Source organism: Sus scrofa, chromosome 5, assembly GCF_054392235.1.
Source record: "Sus scrofa isolate SSC_HxYL_T2T_F1_AM1 chromosome 5, Sscrofa_HxYL_maternal_Yorkshire_Landrace_v2.0, whole genome shotgun sequence".
Lineage (NCBI taxonomy): Eukaryota > Metazoa > Chordata > Mammalia > Artiodactyla > Suidae > Sus > Sus scrofa.
The window spans coordinates 107,384,269-107,412,207 of NC_139387.1; the positions used below are offsets into that span (position 1 = coordinate 107,384,269).

Consider the following 27,939-nt stretch of genomic DNA (forward strand, 5'->3'; position numbering starts at 1 on the left):
ACAGCTTCCTAGAGGGGAGTTAACTTGCGAAAATAAATTTCATAAACGTTGCTGCTCTCGTGCAAGAGATGATAACACTTCTGACTCACATATGCTGGACTTCCAACTGGTTTTTCTAGCTGCACATCTTTGCTAAGTGATGTGAATAAGTAGAATGCGAAACAGTGGCTGAGGTTCAGAATCAGAAGACATAGTTCCTGCAACAAATGTGCCAAGAAACTGGAGTGAAAATAATCTGCCCAATTGAATATTGCAAAACATGCTGAATAAAGTGGTGTCAGAAATGATACTAGATTTTTTTTGTTTGTTTCTTTTGGGTGGTTTTTGTTTTTTGTTTTTTGTTTTTTTTTTTTTTTTTTTTTTTTTTTTTTTTTTTTGGCTTTTCTAGGGCTGTACTCGTGGCATATGGAGGTTCCCAGGTTAGGGACCTACACCACTGCTCACAGCAACACCAAATCCTTAGCCCACTGAACAAGACCCGCAACCTCAAGGTTCCTAGACGGATTTGTTAACCACTGTGCCACGACGGGAACTCCTGATACTAGAGTTTAAAGAAAAGTTTCCTTAATTGTGGTAGGAGCTGTCAGAGAGGCAGTATGGATTAGTGACTTGTTTGAAGTCAGTGGAGATGGATTCAAATCCCATCTCTACCAATTACTAGCTGTGTGTCCTTATGCTGTAAACTCCCCGAGCAACATTTATAGATAAATAGTCACGCCTAACTTAAGAGTTTCATTGAAAAGCATAAAAACACTGACTCTGAATGACAAAATTCTTGACACATGGATTGCAAGCAATAAATAATGTGGTTAAAATATTTACTAATACTGCGTTTTCACCACCATTCATTTTTTCAAAAAACGTTTGATGGTGATATTGTTGAAACTGGTACTCTTCTAGGTGGCTGGGATGCTAATGAGTAAGGCGAAGAGGACACAGGCACTGAGCACAGACATGTAAATGGCAGTGAACGTGATCCAGGGGCCAGTGAAAGGTGGGTGGGGGGAGCATTAAGTTGACAGCTTAGCGGGTTGGCGTCCAGCATTGTCACTGCTGTGGCTCTGGTTACTGCGGTGGCGCAGGTTTGATTCCTGGCCCAGAAACTTCCACATGCCATAGGGCATGGTCAAAAAAAAAAAAAAAAGTGTGTATAATTAGACATAGCCCTGAAGGGCTATTCAGGAGGTGGGGTTTGAACTGGGACCTGAAAGAATACAAGGAGTCAGTGGAAAAGCTGAAGGAGTTTATGAAATGAAGGAGAGACTGCACAAGGGGTGGGAGAGAGCTTCGGGGCACGTTCTTGGTAACTGAGCCTCGTTGTCAAGAGAGAGAAGCAGGAGAGAATCGATGAGGGCAGTGAGCAGAGGCGACATTGTATAAGTTCTTGTTGGCTGTGGCAGGGAAACTTCCGCAAGCAATGGGAAAAACACAAGTGCTTTAAACATGGAAGCATCTTTTTTATTTAGGGCCACACCTGCTAGGAAGTTGCTGGGCTAGGGTTTGTTTTGGAGCTGCAGCTGCCAGCTCACGGCAGCTCAGGGCAATGCCAGATCCTTTAACCCACTGAGCAAGGCCAGGGATTGAACCCACGTTCTCACAGATTCTAGTCAGTTTCTTAACCTGATGAGCCACAACAGGAACTCCTAAACATAGAAGCATCTTGATTAGATACTTTTAAAGCAGCATTTGCAGTACGATTTTATGTCCATTTTTCACATCAGACTTCTGAAGCAGGTGGAGATACTGCCTTTTCTTAATGTTACGGATAATGAAACTGAGGCTTAGTGAGAAGAAGTGTCCAGAGTGGGAACCGTGGGACCCTGGTCTTCTCACCTCCTTTCTGCTCTCACATTCCTTCAAGCCAGGATGTTTTTTCTGGGTGTTATTATTGATTTTTTAAAAAGTCATTCTAACCTACTCTTTTTTTTTTTTTTGTCTTTCATAACTATGCATGTTAGTTTTCTAGAGTAGATTATTTTATTTAAGATTGTGCTCTTTTTTTTTTTTTTTTTTTGTCTTTTTGTCTTTTTGCCATTTCTGGGGCCGCTCCTGCAGCATATGGAGGTTCCCAGGCTAGGGGTGAAATCGGAGCTGTTGCCACCAGCCCACACCACAGCCACAGCAACGCGGATCCGAGTTGTGTCTGCGACCTACACCACAACTCATGGCAATGCCGGATCCTTAACCCACTGAGCAAGGCCAGGGATCGAACCCGCAACCTCATGGTTCCTAGTCGGATTCGTTAACCACTGATCCTAAGATTATGCTCTTTAAAAGATTCTTTAATTTTTTCTCACAAAGTCTCCCAGGTTTTTTGTTTGTTTATTTGTTTGTTTAACTCCGAACAGATGTTCAAAGACAATGGCATTTTAAAAATTCGACTACCAAGCGTATGACTTTTAAACCGGGGTGAGAGGGGCTCGCAGGTCTTCCTCTGGCCCTCTGTGCTTCTCCCTGCTGAATAAAGAGTCCGTGTGCCCAGGGGAACTTCACAGTGAGCCACACCACCCCTTCTTCACCACCTGCCAAGTTCCTGGAAGCCCAGACTTACTGACTGCACAGAGCTTAGCCTCCGGGGCCTTTATGAGCTTCTTTCTAGGAGCAACGTCTATGGCCTGCCCACACTCCAGTCCCCCATTTCTGGATCTAAGTGGAAGCTAAGGGACACCTGTTTTCTGGGTCACATGTAGTGTGAAAGTGCTGGCATAGGTGTCCACCTATATACAGGTCAAACAGACCAGTATTCAGGAAGGAACTGAGGCTTGGAAGAGGAGGAGAACAGGTTACAGGCGAGAGCCACACCTAGGTAATAAGGTGTGATGAGGAACTTCAAGGGATCTGAGAATTATTCATTAGCATCTGGTCTAAAAGCCAGGGTGAGGGCGTCATTTCAAGGAAGATAACAGGATATATTTTTATTTGACCGTTTGTTAGCTGATTTATAACTGTTACTTATTTGAATTTAGGATACTTAGGTCTCTTTGTCTTTTGCCTTGGGCTTCACAAACAGTAAGGACCCACCTGTATGCCACCCACTGTAAGAAATTACCGTTTAGGAGTTCCCATCATGGCGCAGAGGCTAACGAATCCGACTAGGAACCATGAGGATGCGGGTTCGATCCCTGGCCTTGCTCAGTGGGTTAAGGATCTGGCATTGCCATGATCTGTGGTGTAGGTCACAGATGCGGCTTGGGTCCAGCATTGCTGTAGCTCTGGCACAGGCTGGCAGCTACGGCTCTGATTGGACCCCTAGCCTGGGAACCTCCATGTGCCTTGGGAGCAGCCCCAGAAATGGCAAAAAGACAAAAAATAAATAAATAAATAAATTACCATTTAGTTTCAACATTTTCCTATGCATGTATATGTACATATATATGTATACATCTGTGTGCCTGTTTGTGTGGAAAACCGAAACGGAGGTCTTACAAAACAATGGTTACACTTTACTGTATGCAGCACATTTTGATCTTTTTCACTCCTCAAGGATGGAGGAATTACTGTAGGTCTTCCCAGAGCTAAGGGTAAAGTGAGTGGCTGATCTTTCCAAAGACCACATGAGAAATGCCTCCTTGGCACCTCATGGGAGGTCCTTTCCAAACTGGTCAGCCTCCTCTCCTGTTGCAAGCTTCTTTGCTTGTCACCCCACTTTGAACGTGGGTACTCTGAAAGAACCAACCGATGCTTCCCTTTTCCCAAGTGTTGCCCTTATTATTCTCTCCTCTTCGAATTAAACATCGATTTGTGACTGTTCTTTAAATTAAAATGCACCATAATAATCAGGCAACAGTAATATATAAATGTGCAAGCTGAATAAATATAACAGTGTCAATACATTTTTGTTTTTCCTTTTTCGTTTCTTCAATTCCTGCTGGATAGGCAGAAAGATTATGGCCAAAACACGTAACACAACATGAAGAATTGACGGCAAAAATAATTCTCAGATAAGAAGATCTAATTATTAAGTGTCCATTGGTTGCATTCTGTGCATGAAGGACATTGAGATGGAGTGTTATAAAAAATGAAATATGAGTTGTGCTTTTACCAAAATTAAGGCTTTGTGGATTTTTTTCAATACAACAGTATGTTTTAGACTGAACTGCCAATGACAAAAATGGGCACTGAGAAAAAGTTACCATAGTTACGTGAGCAGTATGATTATCATGGATGAAAAAACATCTTGATTCCCTCATGCTTTTGTTCTGTATTAAGAAATGTGATAATATGCAGATTGTGCATAATTTCACATAAACCTGTTGGAGGTACGTTGACGTATTTGCCTTATGAATACATCGAATGTCTATTTAACATTATCTGTAAAACATCATTTATCACAAACAGCACTCTTTTAAAGAACTCTAGTATGTTCTAGCTGAAAGCCTCCATCTATAGGGATGTCTCCAGTTATTTACTATATTTTGCCCATCTTTATATCCCCTCTTCACTCCATGGCACCTACACCCAGCAATTGTTCATCCAAAAATTCAGGTTTTATTCATTGTGGCTTATTTCATGCATTATCCATTAAGCCCCAATTTCTTCTCTGTATGAAATATAATTATCATTTGAATTTATTTACATCTCAGTAGTCCTACCAGAATATTTTCTGTGTCTTGACCTCATATAGAGCGATCTAACTCCTCATAATAACGGGATGATACAGTATATACTTCTCTTCTATTCATTGATTCAGTTTTAAAGCGATGAACCCAAACAGGAGGGTGAAGTTTATGAATTTGCCATCTTGGGTTGGCACGTCTTGCAGGAAAGAGAAGATCCAAGTATAGCCCTCAATGTATGAGGCTGGAGTGGCCCAAGGTCACTTGGCTAGAAGAGGGCCCAGAAGAGGCAAGGTTAGACTGTTTCATGACTCACCCATAGGTACATGGAGTTAGCCTTTATCAGTTTTATAGGAGTTGAGCTGGAGAAGATTATGACCAAAAGGCATCTTATATATATATATATATATATATATATATATATATATATATATATATATAATAGCAAAAATAAGAAATAAAATTATTCTAATGTTATATGGGAACTTCTTAAGTTCAAAACAAGTCTCTCTCTGAATGTGGTGACTGGATAATTTTAATGCATGGACATGAAAGTGGAAATGACTCCTCTATCTTTAATAACAGATGTAGTATCACTTATATCATTAGCCCAGATCTGAGGGAAGCAGAATAAACACATCTTTGCTGACATAGGATAGTTTCATACTTTAAAAGGCTGACTGATTCACAAGAGTTTGACAGAAAGTTTGTTTATCTCTGACCTATTGTCATACTTTGAGTGTCTGTTTTGTACTAAGGATTCTGCTTTCTTATAGGGATATAGAGAAGAACAAGTAATTTTTCTCCCCTATTGTTTTGTCTGATCTTTAAGCCAATCCAGGAGGATTTTTAAGTCTATCGTTCAGATGTTCTGCAAATGAGCTAATTTCACTTTGGTAGAGTTTGTCCATCTTAGCATTTCTCATAAAGCACTAGTTCCTCAGAAATTTAGCGGGTGTTTGACAGAACCTACTGCCCCCCCAAAAGAGATTTTCCAGGAAAATAATATTATGCTTTACAATTTTGAACTGTCCCATTTACTGTATTATTTATTAAAATGTATTAAAATCCTCAAGGGTAAACATAGCATGCGGTTTCCAAAAATGATATGACCAGAAATCCCCTTTATCTGCAGGGAATTGCCTGTGCCAGGATGTGTATTCTGAAGAATATCCCTTAGTGCTGGCTCCAGCCTTTTAAAGATAGGCAGATTATTCTTCAAAGCTGTCCATAAACCTCATCAGTCAAAGGGCTACACACCAAGAAGAATAAGATAAATAACTTATTTAAATCCCTTGACTGTTTCCCAAAGAACTCTTACCTAGTTGTTTTATTTAACCCCCATAATAACCCGGCGAGGTTTGTAGAGCGAAGGTCACTGGCTCAAAGTCATCTAGCTTGTGAGCAGGAGGAGCCAAGATAAATAGCATAACACGTATACAAATATTAAAAATGAACAGGGGTGAAAAATAGCATGTGAACTACCTGATTTCATGGATTTCAAAATATAAGAGTATTTGCTGTCTAAAATCATGAAAGACCTAATTAGACTGAGCATCAGTCTTTTAACAATTCAAAAATAAACCTTGGACCAAGCAAGCCTTCTTACCCCTGCGTTGATGTCTCGGCCATCATCTAGTCAAATCCTTCTCCGGCAATTCTTGCAGTCCTTTCCTTTGTCATCAGTTTTATTTGTTCTTCTATCCCTTTCCTATAATATACAGAGTTCTTCTGATTTAAAGTAAATTCTCTTTTGGTCCTACTTTTCCTTCAGTTACTGCTCTATTTTCTACTCCCCTTTGCAGGAAAGCTCTTCAAAAGCTCTTCATGCCTCTCCCCAGTTGCTTTCTTTGTAGACCTATTCCAGTAAGGTCTTGGCTCCACCACTCCGCAGAAACCTCGGCTGTTACCAGCATCACTAAGTCTCCATTGTTTAATACGGTGGCCAGTTCTCAGCCTTTCTTGAGTTGAGGTCACGTTGTTTCCTCTTTCCTCCTTGATTCACCTTTTCGTTTTGCTCTCATTACAGGCAATAGCACTCGGTTTGCTCTGGGCTGACCAGTGGCTCAGTCTTAGCCTCCTTTCTTGGATTATACTCTTCTGCCTAACGACTTTTTGAAAGCATCAAGATATTTATGTCCAATGAGATTGTTTTATCCTGAGAGTTACATTAAATTTGTTCCCATCCAGTGGAAATTCCGGTGTACTTTCTAAGATTTCTTTGAATTCTAGCAAGTTTACATTCTCATGGTTAGACCTTGCTCTATTATTTGTTTATTTATATCTATTTACATATTTATTTATTCATTTATTATTTGTCATTTGTTCAAGTATAGTTGATTTACAATATTATATATTAGTTTTAGGTATACAACATAGTGATTCTGTATTGTCATAGAAGATACTCTCTTTAGAGTTATTATAAAATATTGGCTATATTCTGTTTTCATCCTGGTGTCTTAATGTCACAGTGACCAAGGGCTCAGTCCTTCATTTTTTTCTCTCAGTGATTTCAAACAAACTCATAACTTTAAATACTATCCATGAGCTAATGACGCACAAATTTTAACTTCTAGCTCAGAGCTTGCAGCCAAGCTCGTATATCTACATGCCTACTGAACGTCTATCTCCATTTGTTTATCTAAAAGACATTAAACCTGAAAATGTCAAAAACCTTACCTTCGGATGTCCCTCTCCAAAACTCTCTGCACTATTCTCTGTCTCAGCTGATGCAAATCTCATCTGTCCAGATGCTCAATCTAAAGAATTTGGAGTTATCTGCAAGTTCTCCCCATGTCTCATACCTCACATCAAACTGTAAATAAATTCTATTTGCTCCACCTTCAAAATATATCCAGAATCTGACAATCTCCCACCACCTCAGCTAAGCACTCTGGCCTAACCCACTACCACCTCCCACGGAGATTAGTGTAATCATTGTCTAACAGTCTCTCTTCTTCTCTCACGGGGCCCTCACTGTCTCTTTTTAACCTGACATGAATCGGAGTGATGTGTTAAAACATAAATCTGAACATGTCAATCATATGCTCAAAACTTTGCATCCATTTCCCATTTCCACAAGGCTGTACAGGATTTGGCTTTCCGTATCTCCTGACTCCATCTCCACCTGCATCCTAGCCACACTGGCCTCCCATTGACTTCTGACTTGCTCTTCCCTCTGCCTGGAATGCTCGTCTTCCAGATATCTGCATGGCTTCCTCCCTCACTTCCAGCATGTCCTTGTTCAAATGGCATTAACATATTCTGACATAAAGTATCATTCATTTATTTATAATGTCTGTAATTTATTGTCTATCACCCTAGCTAAGAATAAACTCCGTGAGGGTTAGCATCTCTGTTTTATTCCTAATGAGGCTTAGGTGCCTAAAACAGCTCCAGGCATGTGGTAAGCTTTTAATATGTTAAATAAATAAACAAATAAATACCACATTGTTTTAACTATTATAACTTTAAATCTTGATTCTTAGAGCTGAATTATAATTTCAGCTTTTGAAATCCCACTTTAAAACCCTACTGATATTTTCATTGGAATTACTTAAGCAAATTAATTAATTTAGTGAGAATCGTCCCCTGTATGATACGGTGTCTTGCCATCTGCAATGCGGTTTGAGTCTCCACTTATTTGTGTACTGTTTTATGTCCTTCAATAAAATTGTTTAGTTTTTCACACAGAGGTCTTACAGACTGCTAGATTTATTTCTAGGCACGTACATTTTTGGTGCTATTAAGATTATTTCCTCTTCACCTTTTCTAGTACATTAATAACGGCACATAAAGGTATAACTGATTTTTAAGTACCAGTATGGCATCCAGCAAACTTGCTAACTTATGGGTAGTTCCAAGAGCTCTTGAACTTTTCTAAATATTTAAGCAAATAAGGAGTTTTATTCTGTTACCTTCTCCTCCTCCTCAATTTTAGTTTCTTTCTTTTATAGTCAATACAGTGCTGAAAAGCAAAGGTCAGAATGGCATTTTTGAATTTATAGTCTTCACAGTATCACTTCTGAAAATAGGGGGCCCCTCAAAATCAAATGCCATCCATGCACCATAATAATAACCCACCGACATGAAGCCTAAATGAAACCATTCCATGCCGATCACTGGCCTGGTGTTGAAGTTCCACCAACAGTAGTGTCATTCCCTAACAGAGTGGTTCTTCAGAGAGGTTTCTCCAAGTTATTCCAGATTATGGGTTAGTTTCACACTTAAATTCCCAAATGCATCAAGGTGATTGATCCAAAAATGTTTTTCCAGACTCCACACACCAGGCTAGAACTACTGCTGACACTGGCTAGCAGATTCAGGTTTCAGTTCACACCCTTACTTCCCTCTGGGTAAGTTCTCCTTATGAATTTTTTCTAAAACCATCAATCATCTTTGTCTGTAGGAGAATTTAGAATAATTTTGAACTTCACGATTAAATGGAGAGCAATTGAATGTCTCATACGTCCTCTCCCTCCTGAGGTTTCGTGGTTCTTATGCAACAACCCCCACCCATGATTTTACATCAAGACACAGTGGAAGAGATCATTTTCCAAGGCTCCGTTAAATATTCTTCCTCTGGGACAGGGATAGATCCTTTTCTTTTATTTACATATCTAAAAGAATAGCTCAGTCTTCTTCCGGCTGGAAAGATCCTCTTCAGTGTTGATTCTTTATTCCATAGCTGAAGAAAGAGACGTTTGAAGACCTTCAACTGAAAACAAAAATAATAAACAAAAACAAACAAAACCCCTTATACAAACTTCATCTCCTTATATCTTCTAACTACGCAGATCATTTAAGAATTTTACAGATGAATGTTTTGCCACATTAATAATTCAGTATCTTTATTTCATGTCGTAATATGGGAAATGGCTACTTTTTACATTTCTGAGTCGTCTTAACATGTCAGTGGAAACACGGACTAGAAATTTCTCATGTTTCATTTAGATTTAAGACACCATAAAATGAAGTCTTTTTCTTTGAAGTCACATACATCAGATGTAGTGAATGAATTGTATTCTAGTTTAAACATTATGAGAACATTGGAACTTTAGAGTAACAGAGATTCCTCAGATGAAAAGATTCTTATTTTTTTAAATATACTTGATATAAAATGTGCCAGTTTCTGCTGTACAACAAAGTGACTCAGTCTTTCAATCTGAGTTTCTATTTTTATGTTATTTTCCATCATGATCTATCCCAGGAGATTGGATATAATTCCCTGCACTATGCAGCAGGCCCCGTTGTTTATCCATGCTAAATGTAATAGTTGGTATCTTCTAACGGTAAATTTCCAATCCATCCCACTCCTTCCTCTCTCCCCCTTGGCAACCACAAGTCTGTTCTCTGTGGAAGTGAGTCTGTTTCTCTTTTATTTATAGGTTCATTGTGCCATATGTTAGATTCCACATGTAAGCTTTATCATAGGGTATTTGTCTTTCTATTTCTGACTTACTTCCCTTAGTATGAGAGTCTCTAGTTCCATCCATGTTGCTGCAAAATGGCATTATTTCATTCTCTTTATGGCTGAGTAGTATTCCATTGTATATATGTACCACGTTGTCTTAATCCATTCATCTGCCGATGGACATTTGCATCGTTTCCATGTCTCTCCTCTCATGAATAGTGCTGCATTGAACATAGGGGTGCATGTATCTTTTTGAATGAAAGTTTTGTCCAGATATATGCCCCGGACTGGGACTGCTGAATTATAGGGTAGTTCTATGTTTAGTTTTCTGAGGTACCTCCATTCTGTTTTCCATAGTGGTTGTACCAATTGGCATTCCTACCAACAGCGTGGGAGGGTTCCCTTTTCTCCACACCCTCTCCAGTATCTGCAGACCTATTAATGTTGGCCATTCTGACTTGTACGAGGTGGTACCTGATGGTAGTTTTGATTTTTATTTCTCTAATAATTGGTGATGCTGAGCATCTTTCCATGTGTCTGCTGACCATCCACATGTCTTCTTGAGAGAAATGTTTATTTAGGTCTTCTGCCTAGTTTTCAGTTGAGTTGGTTTTTGTTGTTGTTGTTGATTTGTGCGAGTTATCTGTATGATTTGGAGACTAAGCCCTTGTCAGCTGCATCCTTTGCAAATATTTTCTCCCATTCTGAAAGCTGTCATTTTACTTTGTTTACAGCATCTTTTGCTGTGCAAAATTTCCAAGTTCAATTAGGTCCTATTTATTTGTTTTTGTTTTTATTTCTATTGCCTTGGGAGACTGATACAATGAAACATTTGTACAATTTATATCAGAGAATATTTTGCCTGTGTTCTTTTTAGGAGCTTTATGGTGTCATGTTTAAGTCTTTAATCCATTCTGAGTTTATTTTTGTACATGGTTTGGGAATGTGTTCTCATTTGTTTGATTTCCATGCAATTGTCCCATTTCTACATTTCTTCAGCATTTCATTTCTCTTTATCTCACAGAATGAAATACATTTTATGACTCCTCTTTTATAGATATTTCCCAGTACTTCGAAGAATTATTGGTGCTGGACACTTATGTTAATGGTTCCAAATCTTAGTATAACTTCTTTGACCAGATAGTAATTGATTCATCTCTAACTGCAATATTTCGTAGAACTATTTTCAAAAATGGAATGGAACTGCTCATTGTTTACTCCTTGTATGACGATTAATTTTAAATATATCTGTGCCTCTAATATCTGAATTTAACTAATAGTAAGGTGAATTCCTAATTTCTACTATTTGGCATCTTTTTGCATTTTCTCTAGAAAGATTACTAAACCATGAGAAGTAAAATGTATAAAAGGAAAAAGATCTTTCTGAAATGCTTTAGGAGAAAATCAAGGTCTTACAGTTTAGTCTTGAATAATGAGATCAGGGAGGTGTCAAAATATACAAGTCGAGTTTAGAAATATATTCACCATAAAGTTTAAATTATCAACTGCTAGTGACTATAATTAACAGTATTATATTGTGTATTTGAAAGTTGCTAAGAAAGGACATTTCAAATGTTCTCACTACAAAATGAAAATGATAGCCAGATGAGAGATGAGGTGATGGATTGTTAACTAGTCTTATTGTGGTAATCATTTCACCATATATATGAAATATATATACCATCATGTTATATACCTTGAACTTACACAATGTTATGTCAGTTATATCTCAGCAAATATAGGGAACAATTATCAGCTGCCAAGTATGATAGCTCCTGGGGAAAAAGAAAAAGTACAACTAAGTATTCATTCCACAAGGGCAGCATCCACCTAACTCTAAAACTTTAATTAGCATAGTTCCTAAATACTCTTGAACGGCTTGTCAAGAAATAAGCTATCCAAGGAGAAATCAATTAGCAAGTTATCTTAATATGGCAGTGTAAATGCCTCTGTTCTGTACACACAGGAGGCACTATTTTACCACTTAGGAGAAATGTAAAAAATTATTCATATTATTGTTTAATAAACTGCTATTCTTTGACAGGAGAGCAGTATATGGCCACAGATGTATGCCCAATAAAAGTAATAACCATTCAAGGATTGTAAAAAAAAGAATGAAAATGGTCACACTAGTAATTTAACTGTACTGCTGATTTTTTTATTTTGTTTTGTTTTGTTTAACTGTTTAGAATCATCAGATTCTCATCAATCTTTTTTTTCATTTTTTTAAAGTTGTATTGAAGTATTGTCGATTTAAATGGTGTGATAATTTCTGCTGTACAAGAAAGTGATTCACTTATACGTATGCAACATCCATTCTCTTTCAGATTCTTTTCCCACACAGATTTTCACAGAATATTGAATAGAGTTCTCAGTGCTATATAGCAGGTCCCTGGTGGCCAATCATTCCGTATACCTCAGTGTGCATATGCCAATTCCAAACCCTCAGTCCATCCCTCCCCCCACACCTGTCCCCTTTGCTAACTATAAGTTTTTCAAAGTTTGCGAGTCTGTTTCTATACTGCAAATAAGTTCATTTGCATCTTTTTTTTGGATTCCACATATGAATGATATTATATGATGTATGTTTTTCATGGTCTGACTAACTGTAGTATGATAATTTCTAGGTCCATCCATTTGCTACAAATATCATTATGTCATTCTTTTCATGGCTGAGTAATATTCCATTGTATACAGGTACCACATATTATTTATCCTTTGCTCTGTATTGGACATTTAGGCTGCTTCCATGTCTTGGCTAATGTAAATAGTGCTGCATTGTACATTGGCGTGCATGTGTCTTTTAGAATTTTTTCTTTCTGGAGTTGGATGCCCAGGAGTGACATTGCTGGCTCATATGGTAGCCCCATTTTCCATAGTGTTTACACCAATTTACATTCCCACTAACAGTGAAGGAGCATTCCCTTTTTGCTGCATCCTCTCCAGTATTTTTTTATTTGTTGACTTGTTAATGATGGCCATTCTGACTGGTATAAAGTGGTACCTCATTGTAGTTCTGATTTGCATTTCTCTAATAATGAAGTTGAGCATTTTTTTCATGTGCCAACTGGCCGTCTGTATGTCTTCTTTGGGAAAATGTGTATTTAGTTCTTCTTCCCATTTTTTTATTGTGTTTGATTTTTTTATATTGAGCTGTTGTACCACTGTTTTTTTAAACAATACAGTATTCTTTAATATATGCTAAACTAGAAGGAGAATAAAAATATTAATGGTTAGTTCATTTTGCCAAAGATTATCAAATATAAAGAGAGCTATGTTTCCATTTTTTTACCTGGTAAAATACGGAAGAGCACGTCTAAATTCCTGGCTTCATTTCATGAGAAGTCCCTGTGATTATGACATGGTGAGTCTTCCGGGACCTCATTCAGTCCATTTGTCCTTACATGCAGGCTATATATTATGACCATGTTATTCATTTTAATGTGCACTTATAACAATGGTGTCTTAAGTTCACTTTAAATTTTTCTACTGTAAAGATAATTCATCTACATAGTGCTTTTCAAACAGGAGGAAAAAAAGACTGAATTCTCTTTCATATTTGCTTTTCTCAAAAATATTTTTTCATAGACTTTATGCAATGACAGCTAAATATATTGTCTCTATATTTTGTTTCTTTTTGAATCCTTACTACTTTTCCTAAAATCCATCTCATCTATTAACAGAAATATTTATTCACTCATCCACAAATATATCTTAGTGGAAGATGCTGTTCTAGTCACTAGAGACATAAGAGTAATCAAAATATTTATTTAGTCACCAAAAGTCTATTGCACCACATGCCATACATCTTTCTAGGTACTTGTGATACACCAAAGAGTAAACATATAAAGGTTCTTTACCTCCTGAAGCTTACACCCTAACAAGTTGGGAGAGGTTAGCAGACAATCAACAAGAAATACAAATAAGTAAATTATCTAGTATGTTAGAAGATGATAAATTCTATTGAAGAAAAGAAAAACTGGAGAAACATGGAGGGGTTGGGAGTCCTGCGGAGATGTAGGGTGGGGACAGTGTGCACTTTTAAATAGGTGGTCAGAATTGGCATCATTGAAACTGTTGAGGTTTTTAGTCATCTTCGAGGAGCAGTGAGTTTGCCAGTGTGGCTGAAGCAAGAGAGCAACTGGGAGAATAGAATGCGAGAGTTCAGAGAGGTGAGGACTTGGGGAGAAGGGGAGGGAGTAGGGAAGGGAAGAGTGTAGGGGTCAGTGGTATCATGCTTGTAATTTCACTTTTGTACTGAGTAGAATGAAAAAACCCTTGCAATGTTTTGAGCAGAGGAATGACTTGATCTGGCTATCATGTAATAAGATCACCATAGAGCACTCTGGATGTTTCAAGAGTGAAGATAAGAGGACAGATTAGAAAGAAAGAGACCAGTTAAAAAGTTGTTACAGTAATTCTGGTGAGAATAGATAAAGCAGACATGGGCTGGTGTTGAGCAGGAAGTCCCCCAGCTACCAATCCCAGGTGAGGATTTGCCTGGAGGATTATAAAGAGCACAACAACTACTGTCAACCACCAGAAGTTGGAGCCCAGAGATCTTGGCCTACTGCATCTTCTGGGGGTTCAGAGTCAGCAAAGAGGACTGACAACACAAGGGACTCCTTGATACACAGGAGGCTGTATACATGGGTAAGATTCAGATATATCAAAAACATAGGGCAACATGACGTTCTAATAGATTCCCACTGCTCTGTTCATAGAATATTCCTCTGATTCCTATCTTACCCAGAATAAAAGTCCAAGTTCAACAATAATCTCAAGAACCCACATCATCTGCCCATCTGTTTCCACTCCCATCCTCTTGGTATAGTTCATTCCATTAGAACCACACTAGGTCCCCTTGAAAACCCTTAACCAACTGTGTCTCCCAATCTTTGATCTTTCTGACTAGAACAACACTTTACTCACAGAAAGGAGAAGAGAGGCAGCAGCATCAGCTTCTGTAGCATGTTCAAGTCTCTCATGGGCAGAAAATTGGTCCTTCCTGATATCTGAGGCAGGATAATGAACTGCATGCACCCCTTTCATGCTGCAGGGGAAGCCCCATTCCCTTCCCGTGAGGGGAAGATATACTGATGTTGCTGGCCAAGTGACATGGCACATGCAATACAAGGAAGTTCACTGCATACCTAAAACAAGAGAACATTTATCCTAATAAGGAAGAAGAATTGGGGGCTAAGTTAATACCTTGACACCTAGCTTCCGGGTAGGGAAATATTCCAGACTCTGGGCATTGGCTAGGCAATCCTGGAGAGGGTTGGTGATTTGCATGAAGACCACTCTCCAACAGGGGACAACCGTAGAGGGAATGAAAATGGGTCATATTTAGACCTGTTACAAAGGTAAGGCAAACTCATTTTTCTAATCGACTTAATAGGAAATGGGAGAAAACAGGAGGGCTTGATGATGACACCAAAGTTTTCAACCCACAGAAGCACATGGAATGATGGAGTTGTCAACCAACTGAGCTGGTGAAGGTTGAAGGTGAAACAGAGTTGGGGGAGGGACCCAGGAATTTTTTTTGAACAATAATGAGTTTAGGTGGAATGTCTATTTGATGTTCAAGTTGGAAAATTGAATAGTAGTTGAATATACAAGAATATACAGGTTAGGACTTAAGCCTGGGATAGAGAGAAAGTTTTAGGAGTATATATTTTAGTGGGTGAGATAGACAACAAACATATATTACATAGTAGAAGTAAAAGACCGTTCTGCTAAAGTGACATTTGAAGGGATCCTTAAAGAGACATTCTTAGTCATGTTTGATGCTGCTCCCTCTTTGTCCATAGGTGATCTCTTCCCGGGTTATGATTTTTCACTGTAGACATCCATGCTTTGACTGCTACTGCTCGCAGACTCGTGGAGCAGCCTACAAGACATTTGACAAATTACCTCAAACTTTGATCCCAAAACCCAATTCTTGAGTTTACCCCCATCCTAATCTCAAATCTGTTTCTCCTGAAGATTCCTACATTTCAATAAATAGCAACACCATTCTTCAAATTAAAGTCCAAAATTCCTGAAGTCATCCTTGAATCCATGATTTTGGTCACATATCACATCTAATTCATTGAAAGAATATGACCAGTTCTCACAACCTTGACTGCTGACACTCTGGTCCAAGCCAGCATTATCATCCACTAGGTTATTAACAAGGCTCTACAATTAGTTTCTTTGATTTCATTCTTTCACCCCTACAAGTCTGGTTTCTCACTGAAAATGTAAGGTCATGACACTTCTCTGCTTAGCACTTTCATCAGGTCCCCATGTCACTCAGAGTAAGAGCCGAAGTCCTACCAGGATCTTAAAACTCATGAGGTCCCCATGTCACTCAGAGTAAGAGCCGGAGTCCTACCAGGATCTTAAAACTCATAAGGTCCCCATGTCACTCAGAGTAGGAGCCGAAGTCCTACCGGGATCTTAAAACTCACATCATCTCAAGAACCGTATCATCCTCCCATCTTCTTGCTGTAGCCCATTCACGTCTAACTACATGGATCCCTTTAAAAATCCTATACTCAGTTGAGCCTCCCAGCCTTTAATTCTTCTGTTCCCTCTGTCAGATAAAAGCATAATTTATGCTCTCATTCTGGGTGTTGGCTCAGTGTTTTCTTTGCATAATTAATTCCCTCAATGCTCGACCCAGATACTACATGTGACATATCATACTGAACAATTTTTCGTTGTCTATCTGAAATTTAAATTTAAGTGGGCATCCTCTATCCATCTGGCACCTCCGTGGGGAAATGGGAAGGAAAAAATGGATGTTGAGCTGGCAAGTAAAAATTGTCCACTGCGAGTAGTCAAAGACGTTACAAAGACCCCCAGGATCCTGAGAGGAACAATTTCCCACGGAATGCTTAGGTGACTTCCCTGTTCAGAAACCTTTGATGATGCTCTGTCATTCTGTTTAGTGCACAAAGTTCATTCTGTTTCACATGAAGTGCTAAGGATATCTTAATGTATGCCGGCCCTCCCTGTCATGTTTCATATCCTGCCATCTCCCCACTGCACATGTCTTTTGCTCTGAACACCGGGTGACTCGTAATTCCCCTGCAGAGACTGCCTCCCTGCCCTGGCTCATATTGTTTCCCCTTTCTGAATAACTATCCCCTCCCTTATTTCACCTGAAGTATAATTACTTTTCTCTAAAGACTCAACCCAAAGAGTATCACAAAAGATAGCTTCTCTCTGCTCACATAACGCAAATATATAGGCAGAACATAATTACGTGATGATGTTTCATTGCAGTGCTTAATAATTGCTTATTTCTGTGTCACTTCTCTGCTTGATAGAAATTTCCTTAATGTCAGGAATATATCATCATATTTAAAAAATCCTAAAAACTAATACCTCCCCTGTGGCACAGAGTAGTGCTCAATAAATAATTATTAACTGAATCAAAAGATATATTTAAAATGTTTAACATCTGACCCTTTATTGCATTTGAAAGTGTATATTCTACAGTTTAAAAAAAATCAAATACTTTATATAATTGTGTTGAGAAATAATTCCTTGGTACAACACCAAAAGCACATGAAGGAAAAAATTGATAAATTGGACATCATTGAAGTTATATTTTTATTTTATTTTTTTTGTCTTTGTCTTTTTTTAGGGCCACACCCATGGCATATGGAGGTTCCCAGGCTAGGAGTCTAATTGGCGCCGTAGCTGCCAGTCTACACCACAGCCACAGCAACGCCAGATCTGACCTACACCACAGCTTACAGCAGCGCAGGATCCTCAACCCACTGACCGAGGCCAGGGATTGAACTCGCAGCCTCATGGTTCCTAGGCAGATTCGTTTCTACTGCACCACGATGGGAACTCCAGGACATCATTAAAGTTAAAACACTTGCATTTCAACAGCAACATCCAAAAGGTAAAAACGAACATTGATAGACCGGAAAGAACTCTTTGCCAGTTATACATGTAATAAAGGAACTGTATCCTATGTATATAATGAATTCTTATAACTCAACAATAGACAACCCGGTAGTAAACAGGCATGTACTTTGAATGGACATTTCCCTAAAGGAAGTGCACAAAAGGCCAAGAAGCACATGAAAAACACTCCATATCAGTCGTCATTAAGAATCACAGATGAAATTCGCAAGGAGATATCATTCATACCCATAAGAATAACTCTAATGAAAGGACAGTAACAAGTTTTGGGAGGGTGGGGGACATTGGAACTCTGACGATGGCTGGTGAGTATGTAAAATGCCGCAACCACTTTGGGAAATATTTCTTCAAAATTTTAAACACGGAATTATCATATGATCCAGCAGTTCTGCTTCTGGGAATCTACTCACAAGAATTGAAAACATATTGTCCAAACACTTGTACATAAACGTTCATAGACATATTATGTATACTAGTCAAAAGGTGAAAACAATTGAATTTCTATTACCTGATGAATATATAAATTACATATAAAATATTCACATGATAAAGTACTATTCAGCAACAAAAGATATGAAATACGAATAACATGCTACAGCATAAATGACACTCAAAAACATTATGTGCAGTGAATAAAAGACTATTCTGTGATTCCATTTATATGACAGGTACGTACTAAGCAAATCTATATTGAAAGAAATATTCGTGGTTGCCTAGGGCTTGGGGGTGGGCGTCTGCTGTTAGTGACCATTAATGAGTATGAGGTTTTTATTAGGATGATGAGAATTTTCTCAAATTAGATTATGTTCATAGTTGCACAACTCTTCAGTGTACTAAGTAAACACCATAGACAATTATACTTTAAATGGGTGAACTTTATCATATGTAAATTAGACCTTGATAAAGCTATTTAAAATAAGCATTAAGTTTTCCTGTAATTTATTCATTTACCATTCAGGTTGAAGTGCCAAAATTTATTTTAAAGGTAGACCAAGGAAATAATTATTTGAAACAAAAGTTATATATTCTTTTTGAAAGATAAAAATCACAGGTCTAATATGACCTTTACACTTCAAAATTATGAAAATATACATTAAGCTCTTCACAAAATATATTTAAGATGATTTGAACAGATGTTGTACTGAACAAATATTTGTGGAATTTACATGTGTGTGTACAAGCATATTTGTGTCTACTGTTGCATGTGTACTTCAGAAAAATATTTTGAGAGAGTTCAGAAATTTTCCCTGACTAGCCCTATATTCAAAAATATGCAGAAAGACTATCTATTACTTGAAAAGGTTAACTTCTTGAAAGTGTTTTATTTTAGTTGTTTGATTACTGTTGATATTTATTTAAATTTCTCTTACCTTGAGCCCATTAAAAATTATGCAATTTTTAGAGAAGATTTTAATGGACTTCAGGTGCACAAAATTGGAATAATCACTTTTCCAATTAGAAAATTAACATCATTCAGTTGTACTGAACAAACATTTGTAGAATTTATGTGTGTGTACAAGCATGTGTGTGTGTACTGTTGTATGTATATTCATATATCTACACACACACACACATACACACACACACACACACACACACACACACACACACACACACTGCTTTCTTGGAACTTGGCAATATCGTCCAGCATATGCTATTTTATTTGGTTGATTTATACGTTTGGATTAAATGTAATATAGTAAAGGGTAGATGAACTGAACTGAAAATTCAAAGTTCTTCAGTTTATTTCAAATCTACCTTGTATAATTACCTATGTCTCAGTTTCTCCATTTCTTAAGCATTCAGTGTTTTTTATTGTTTGTTTGGTTTTCTTTGTAGAGCTACACCTATGGCATATAAAAGTGCCCAGGCAAGGGGTCTGATTGGAGCTGCCAGCCTATGCCTCAGACATAGCAGTGGGGCACCCAAGCTGTGTCTGTGACCTACACCACAGCTCACAGCAACGCCAGATCCTTAACCCACTGAGTGAGGCCAGGGTTCAAACCCGCATCCTCATGGATACCAGACCAGTTTGTCTCTGCTGAGTCACAACAGGAACTCCCAGAACTCAAATCTTAAATGTAATTTTTTAACTACTTAAAATATTTTTCAAAGCAAAACTTTATTTTCTGATAGTTTTTGTAGTTTCTAAAAAATTGCCAGTTTTTCAGTTGACTAGAGGAAATTCTCAATGTGAGAACATAAAAGTTCTATTAAAGCTTAAGCCGCCTCATTGCTCGTAAGTGGTGCACCGAGTTAAAGATATTTGCTATTATTACAGAAACCCTGTTAAATCATACCTCAGTTATCCCAAATCTGGGTGTAATTGACGGGCAGTTGGCTCTATAAACCATTTCTCCATAAACCATTTCTTAGCTGCTGCCTAGTGAGTATAAACTGGCTTTTTTCAGTTCCGTTTACAGAGACTTTGTCCCATATACAGATAACCATCAGTGTTTTTGAGTTTTGTGTCCGTAAAACTGTCTAAAATGCTGTTTTTTATTAGCACCACAATAATAATCCTTTGCATGGTGTGTGGTATTGCACGCCCCAGGGGAAGGCCATCACTTTGGAAAAGCAGTTCTATTTCTCTAAGAGGCATGTTCTCAGCTCTGATCCCTCAGCAAGCAGCAGTCTCAGCAGACGGGAGAATCAAGACTCAAGGACAGTCTGGGAGACCAGTCTCTGGATCCTCGCCAGCATTCCTACGTGTTTGTCATATCTCTTCCCCGATTTACTAGATAATTAGAAGTTTTGGCACCTGCAATACGAAAGTTCAGTAGGATCCTATAAGTATTTGGTCTGCAGAGCCAACTCGTGTCTTAAGATACTATCTGAAGGCCAACTCAATCTTTCTCTGCCCTTTTAATTTTGACTTGCCTACCTGTTCCTCTCTGTAGCAGGCAGCTAGACTTACCACCACTTCCTGCCATTTGTTTGCTTTCCCATTCTCTCTGTTTTATCTTCCTCACTGCTTTCATGATGCTTTCTCTTCTCCCCCTTTTCTCCTGTAGTCAGCTTTGTCCATATGACATTTGCATGTCTAAAATTGTGAGTTATGCAAAACTGAAAATTACAGAACCCAGCGCTTATGGGGGAAAGGGATTTGCAGCTGAACCCTGAAAGCTTTATCGGTGATTTTAAGCAGAGATAGAAAACTTTTAATTACAATGGTAGCACAGTTTTACACATGCCCAATGTTTATGAATTGCATAAATGCTATGATAAATTTAACTCTTTACCTTGAAAATGACCTGAAGCTTGCCTATGCATGTGGGTGTCAGAAGGGTTAGAGCTATGAGTTGTGAAGTGGTGGAAGAAGGGATATCTGAAATCGGACAGAAGAGTGTAACACATGAATGGATGGGTTGACTCAAAGTACTCGAGGAAGGGTGAGGTTGGGGTTAGATGTTTGAGGAATGAGCATAGGTGCATTTTGTATATTCCTACACTGCTCTTTTCAGCGAGGTCTGGTTTTGGTGTTCAGCTAGTGATTCTCAGGAATAAAACTCTACATAAGAAAACACAAAAGTTATGTCTGGTTGAAGTTGTTTCTTAATGTATCTATCATGCTAGAACAAATTCACATTTTCTAAACAAGCATTCTAGCAGAATTGGCTGTATGGTTTTTTTTAACCTTTCCTTTATATTTTCCTATATCCACTTAATTGTGAACTTTTTCTCTTAACACTTATTTCTCACCAGTTCCTGCACTTTTGCTGCAAAAGTTCTTCAATGCATCTAAGCTATAGGACATCCTACTAAAACTTTGGTTTCTAGGCAACCCCATCAAAAAAAAAGGAAACATCATTCTCAAAGTATTTAAACTTTTGTAGCCTCCTTCCTGTGGATTCTGTGCAGTTGTGACTTTTATGTTGATAATAATATAGAAACCAAGACTTTTCTATGCTATCCCTTGTTCCAGCTAGGTCAGATCCACAGCAGGAATAACCTTTTTTAAAAGAAAAATGTTGTATAAGTTCTTTGACGGTCTTTGAAAATAAAACTCAAAGGATCTTGAATAAAAATTGAAAATGTTACATAATTTCTCTGTCCTCACTTATTATTTTACCTATGCTATGCTATATAAATATTATTTATTAACTTTATATATAATTTCTAAAATAGCTGCCACTTATTGAATATTTAAATACACAAATGTTTTATGCTAAGCTGTGTATAATGTATATGTAATATCTTCCAATCCAAATGTATCTATTAGCCTATTGAAAATTACTGATCTTGGGAGCTCCCGTCGTGGTGCACCGGAAATGAATCCAACTAGGAACCATGAGGTTGCAGGTTCAATCCCTGGCCTCGCTCGGTGGGTTAAGGATCCAGTGTTGTCCTGAGCTGTGGTGTAAGTTGTAGACGAGGTTCAGATCTGGCGTTGCTATGGCTGTGGCGTAGGCCGGCAGCTACAGCTCCAATTAGACCCCTAGTCTAGGAACCTCCATATGCCACAAGTGCAGCCCTAAAAAAAAAAAAAAAAAAGAGAGAGAGAGAGAAGACAAAGAGAAAATCACTGATATTCTTTTATATTTTGATGTCAATTAAGAGTTTTCTCAGAAACTTGGTTTTCCTCCCAAGCTAGCTCTCTTTCAGTCCGTATCTCTCAATGTGTATCTTCCTCAATCTCGTTTCTTTAAGTTCGTACATTTTAAATTAAAGATGAAGAAAATTCTAAGTGCCATTGCTTTTTCTCTTCTGCAGCGTTTGTCCAATGGTTCTATAGACTCAACTGATGACACAAGTCAAATAGTTGAACTACAAGAACTGCTTGAAAAACAAAACTATGAAATGGCCCAAATGAAAGAACGTTTAGCAGCTCTTTCTTCCCGGGTGGGAGAGGTGGAACAGGAAGCAGAGACAGCAAGAAAGGATCTCATTAAAACAGAAGAAATGAACACCAAATATCAAAGGGACATTAGGGAGGTAAGTGATTCATAACACTTTCAGGCTTTGCTTCCTGAGTGCTACCTCTGAGATGCTTTTTCCGTAATTTCTCCTAATGGCATATTCTTTACATTATCTCAGAAGACTGTAATTTGGGAGGCATTATATTAGTTATGAAACTCTTTCACTAAGGCAAAAATAGTTTACTTCATCAGCTTTTACATATGTATGAAAAGAAAATCAACATTCCGTGTCTCAGATATAATAAAAACCACAGTTTTTAATGAATTTTTAAATGTTTTTAAGCTGTTAATTTTACATAACCCTAGATTCGGGTATGAATAATGAATTACTAAACTTAGCATATGGGAATACCCAAAGATCTTACTTTAAATTTTTCCCTCTTATTTTAGTTGTGTCTATGCATGTTAAAATGTATGCGTGGAAGTGGGGACCTTTCTTTCTCTATATATTCAGTTCTTGCTAAACTTAAAAATCACTTTATCTTTTTGAAAAAGAGAGTTCTTTAAACTACAAAAGTTACAAGATTTTTTTTTTTAACCTTGCTGACTCATCTTATCAGCTAAGATGAACGGTTTGTAATCTTTTCACTTTATAAATCATTCTAGGTTAATTTAAAAGAAAATTATTTATGAAATTTTTCTTTTGTGAATTTTTTGTCTTTGTTATTTTATATCTTCTTTTAAATCATATTTTTTCATCTCTCGTATGTAATTAAACTATCTAGTCTTGGAATTAACCCTCTGCATCCATTTCTTTCCTTCCCATTCTCCTTTGAGTCCATGTTGTCGTGCTTCTGCCTCCACGGTTCCCTTCAGACTGTTCTCAACCAAATCATTATCGACCTCCATGTTGCTGAAGCCAGGAGTCACTTGGGTCCTTTGAAATATTTGATCTAATTCCCACTCCCTGGAATGCTTCTTCCCTGGGCCAGTAGCACAGTACACGCTGCCTGGCTTTCCTCCGTTTTTGCTTGCTACCCCCATGTCAGGCTTGTTTACTGGCTCTGCCTCTTTTCTCCAACCACGGAAGACCTTCCCTCCTCAATCTGCCTTACCTCCCCTGGTAAATTCATGCTTTTCCATGGCTCTAAAAACTACCTGTGACCTTATGATTTCCAATTTATATCTCCTGCTTATTCTTCTCTCCTTATTTCCAAATGCCTGTATCTAAATCTCAAAAATAACATCCTCAAGACTCTTTTCCTCATAGTCCCCCAAGAAGCCAGACTCCCTCGCAGTCTTCCATACCTCAGGTGTCGACAACTCCTTTATCGGTGCTCAGACCAAAAACCTTGGAACTGTCCCTGGTACCGCTCTTTCACTCGTGCACTGCATTCGATTCAGCCACCAAACCCAACTTGAAAATGTATTTGTCATATGACATCTTCTCACAGCCCTCCCTGCTCTTCCTTATTCCACGCAACCGTCGTGTCCCATTGGGTTGTTACAACAGTCTGTACTCAACACAGCAGCCTGACTCAACTGTTACAATGTAAGTCAGCTCAAGTCGCTTTCTCAAAGCTCTTGGATGGCTACCTACCCTGTTTGCAGTACAGCATGAGTACTTGCAGGGATCTACAAACATGTACAACCCCCACTACCACCCTCCGACCTCTTAAACTCATGTACTACGCTTTAATTTTAGCTCACACTATTCAGTTATTGTGGCCTCTTAAACAAGCCATGCTTATTCTCTTGCAGTTTCCTTTCCTTCTGCCTTTTGCTCAAACGTTATCTTCACAGTATTCCCTAATCATGGTATTTACACATATGCCTTGTCCTTCTTTTTCCAGTCTTTTTTTAATCTCACAGCAATGACTGCCATCTGACACAAGGTGTACTTTACTGATTTACTTCCCTCTTCACTGTACGTATTCATTCGGGCCAGGATATTTTGTTTTGTCTTCCTTTGTTCATTGCTCTATTTAAATCACCTACGCAACTATTGAGCATAAAATAGGCACTCAAAAACTCTTTGTTGAAAGAACAGATATTTGTGGGTATTTGATGAAAACCTCAAACGGCATGGAGGAAATCAGAATACGTACCCACACAATACCCTCTATCTCCGAGGAAAATAGGTGATCCACAGAGAGTGTAGAAGTGGCCACTCTGCTACCACGCGGATAATGAAAGTGCTGTCTACACCAATCTAAGCATTAATAGTTCACAGATACACCTCCTATTTCACTCCTCTCACAACCCGAACTCAGAGAATTTTTAAAGTAGATTGAGTTTAATCTCTCTTCTATATCACTAGTAAGGTATGTGAGGATTCTTGGCTAGTAAACTATCAGGGCCATTTCTTGAGCTTTGACTGATTTTGTATTTCTTCATCCTCTTAGTTCAGAGATTTCGCTGTGTCTCCAGCTCCCCTTTTCCTATTGCCGATTTAAAAATAACCCTTTGATTCTAATAGTCTTCAGATGTAGGTGACAAAAAGCTAAGTCAGATGGAAAATATCAATTATCTGATGCCAGTGGTTCTTTTGTTAGGAGTCCCTTCTATTAGGTAAGGTGTTCTGCTTTCCCAAGGAGTCCTTTTAAAACATAACTATTCTTATTAGTGCTACAATTTCTATGTAGTTATATTTTAGAAGTGTTTACTGAGAAAGGAATAATTTTCATCATTCACCTTTGAAGGGAGGTTGCACATAGAAATACTTTCAGAGCCAGGCGGGCAGTATAAATGTGTGAAATGCCAGGTGCACCAGTAGGAAGTGATAGGATTAATGAGACCTGGAGAAAGAGCCCATACTCTGCCTGCCTTCCTCGATACATTGTGTGTGTGTGCGTGCGTGTGTGTGTGTGTGTGTGTGTGTGTGTGTGTGTGTGTTAAAGACACTGTGAAAGCCAAATAAAATATTTCCTAAAAGATTTAGGACAAAGGGCACAGGACATTGATTTGATGCTTGAACTGTCTTGAGGACCAATCATGGAAACTATTATAGGTTCATTACATTTAGTTTCCCTTATTTCTGCTGTTCTGTAGGAAAGGTACTTGTAATTATCCCATTTTTCTCAGGTAAAGTGATTTGTCTAAGGTCTATACACTACCATGCCTAACATACCACTTCCCCCGCCCCTGGCACCAGGAAGAATACAGGATCACCCCAGCTTCAAAATCTATGCTTCTTCCACCATGAGGAGCTTCCAAAATTAACAAGATGCAATAATGTATTCATTGGTAGCAACTATCATTTTTAAAAATGCAGCCATACTATAACTGCTTCCTAAAAAATCAATCTTGTGATCTTTCTTTCCAGTAACCAAGAAAATGTGAAAAATCACATACCTTAAAAAGGTATCACATAACACTCAAAACTGCAGACTGTACTTTTTCTGAATAATAATGTATTTTGGGCTCTGGTCACAAAAAGTCTACTAAATTACAGGTTTTTGAGTAGAAAAAATATATAGTGCTTCTTTTTGCTTCACCTATAGCATTGCTAGCATAGTATGATTTATATCTCTTGTTAAGCAATAAATATTTGTTGAATTAATTAAGAAAAAATTAGAGTTTAGGAAAAACTGACTAAATAATTAAAAACAAGTGAATTTTGCTGTGCATGTGCATAGTCTAACATATCTAAAACAAATTATGTAAGTATGTTTCATTAATTGTTTCAAAATATATTTTGCTCTTATTATTTTTAAGAAATAAATTCTTCAAAATTTACTTTTGTTTGAAATTTTTTCATAAGTGCTTTTTAAATTGACTATGACCTGTTAGAGGGCTGGATTAAAGCTTCGCATAGTACCTATACTAAAAAATACAATCGATCTCATAACTGAGGCTTAGTCTAGCTCTTCATCCTTCAATTAAAAAGGCTGCTGATTGGGTACTAGATAATAATATCTCATTAAATGTATAGATGTGTAAAGGGTTAAAATTTTCCATGAACTATTTCAGTTATATTTTGTTTTGTGAGGAAAACTAGCTTGTCTTTCCAACTTCATTTTATGAGTTCTTTGAATTTTCACTAAGTAATTAAATGAATGAATACATATCAGTTTTGTTTTCTCTATTAACTGAAACATGGAATTATATTTTTCACTTTCCTAGCTGAAAGTTACCATATAATTATCTTTATTTCAAATGAATCCTACTAGGAACCATGAGGTTGAGGGTTCGATCCCTGGCCTCGTTCAGTGGGTTAAGGCTCTGGCATTGCCCTGAGCTGTGGTGTAGGTCCCAGATGCAGCTTGGATCATGCATTGCTGTGGCTGTGGCATAGGCCGGCAGCTGTAGCTCCGATTGGACCCCTACCCTGGGAACCTCTATATGCCATGGGCGTGGCCCTAAAAGAGCAAAAAATAAATAAGTAAATAAAATCTGGTTTTTACATAAACTTCATATCAAGAGAAAATTAAATCTTCATGCAGTTTTCTCCCTTTTTTAGGCATCTGTTTTCATGAACTAGAAAAATGCTTGTTTTTTAGAATTTCTAAGTGATATACAAGGAAAAGATATTTTTCCAACTTGTAAATTCAAAATTTATTTTTGGCAACACAGCATGCAGTCAAAAATTGAATCTCCCATATGAATAATTGAATTAAAAATGCATTGCTAAATTCACATCCAGTGACTCCTACATTTAATGTATGCCATAGAGTCAGATCAGCTTATCATAGGCACAATAGTAAGTATAATGAAATAGAAGTTATTTATTTACTGTGTGTTATACATGAGACACCATGCGAAGCACTTAAAATATTAGGTATTAACACCCCAACCAAAAACCAAAAAAAAAAAAAAAGGAAAAAAGTTTGTGTGGAAAAGTTAAAGTGTTTACCCATAACAGATTTAATAAGTATCAAAAACTAGGGTTAAAGCAGGGACGTTCTTCATGCTAATCTTCTGAAGAAGCATATATGTATGCCTTTAACTGAATCTATTGCTATTATAATTTTGCAAAAATTTTATGTACGTAGGCTACATTTAGAATTTTTCTGGGCTACAAAATTGACATAACGTCTCCACAGTTCTGTGTGAAAATGAAATTAATGTTATAATATTAACAGTTGTAAGCACGCTGAAGGAATTCTCTAAGATTAAAACTACTCTGCTTACTTACAATGGAGCATGATAATATGAGAAAAAAGAATGTATACATGTATGG

The 27,939-nt window shown here is 37.7% G+C and overlaps 1 protein-coding gene across 50 annotated transcripts in view; it reads left to right on the plus strand.

Annotated features, from left to right (window-relative positions):
* The window catches only part of PPFIA2 (PTPRF interacting protein alpha 2), a 461,887-nt gene that overhangs the window by 324,175 nt on the left and 109,773 nt on the right, over positions 1-27,939 (plus strand). For all 50 annotated transcript variants that reach the window (XM_021093032.2, XM_084957697.1, XM_021093042.2 and 47 more), the window contains one exon: positions 22,612-22,833. In XM_021093032.2, the coding sequence (XP_020948691.1) occupies positions 22,612-22,833 (222 nt within the window). The remainder of the gene's footprint in view (positions 1-22,611; positions 22,834-27,939) is intronic.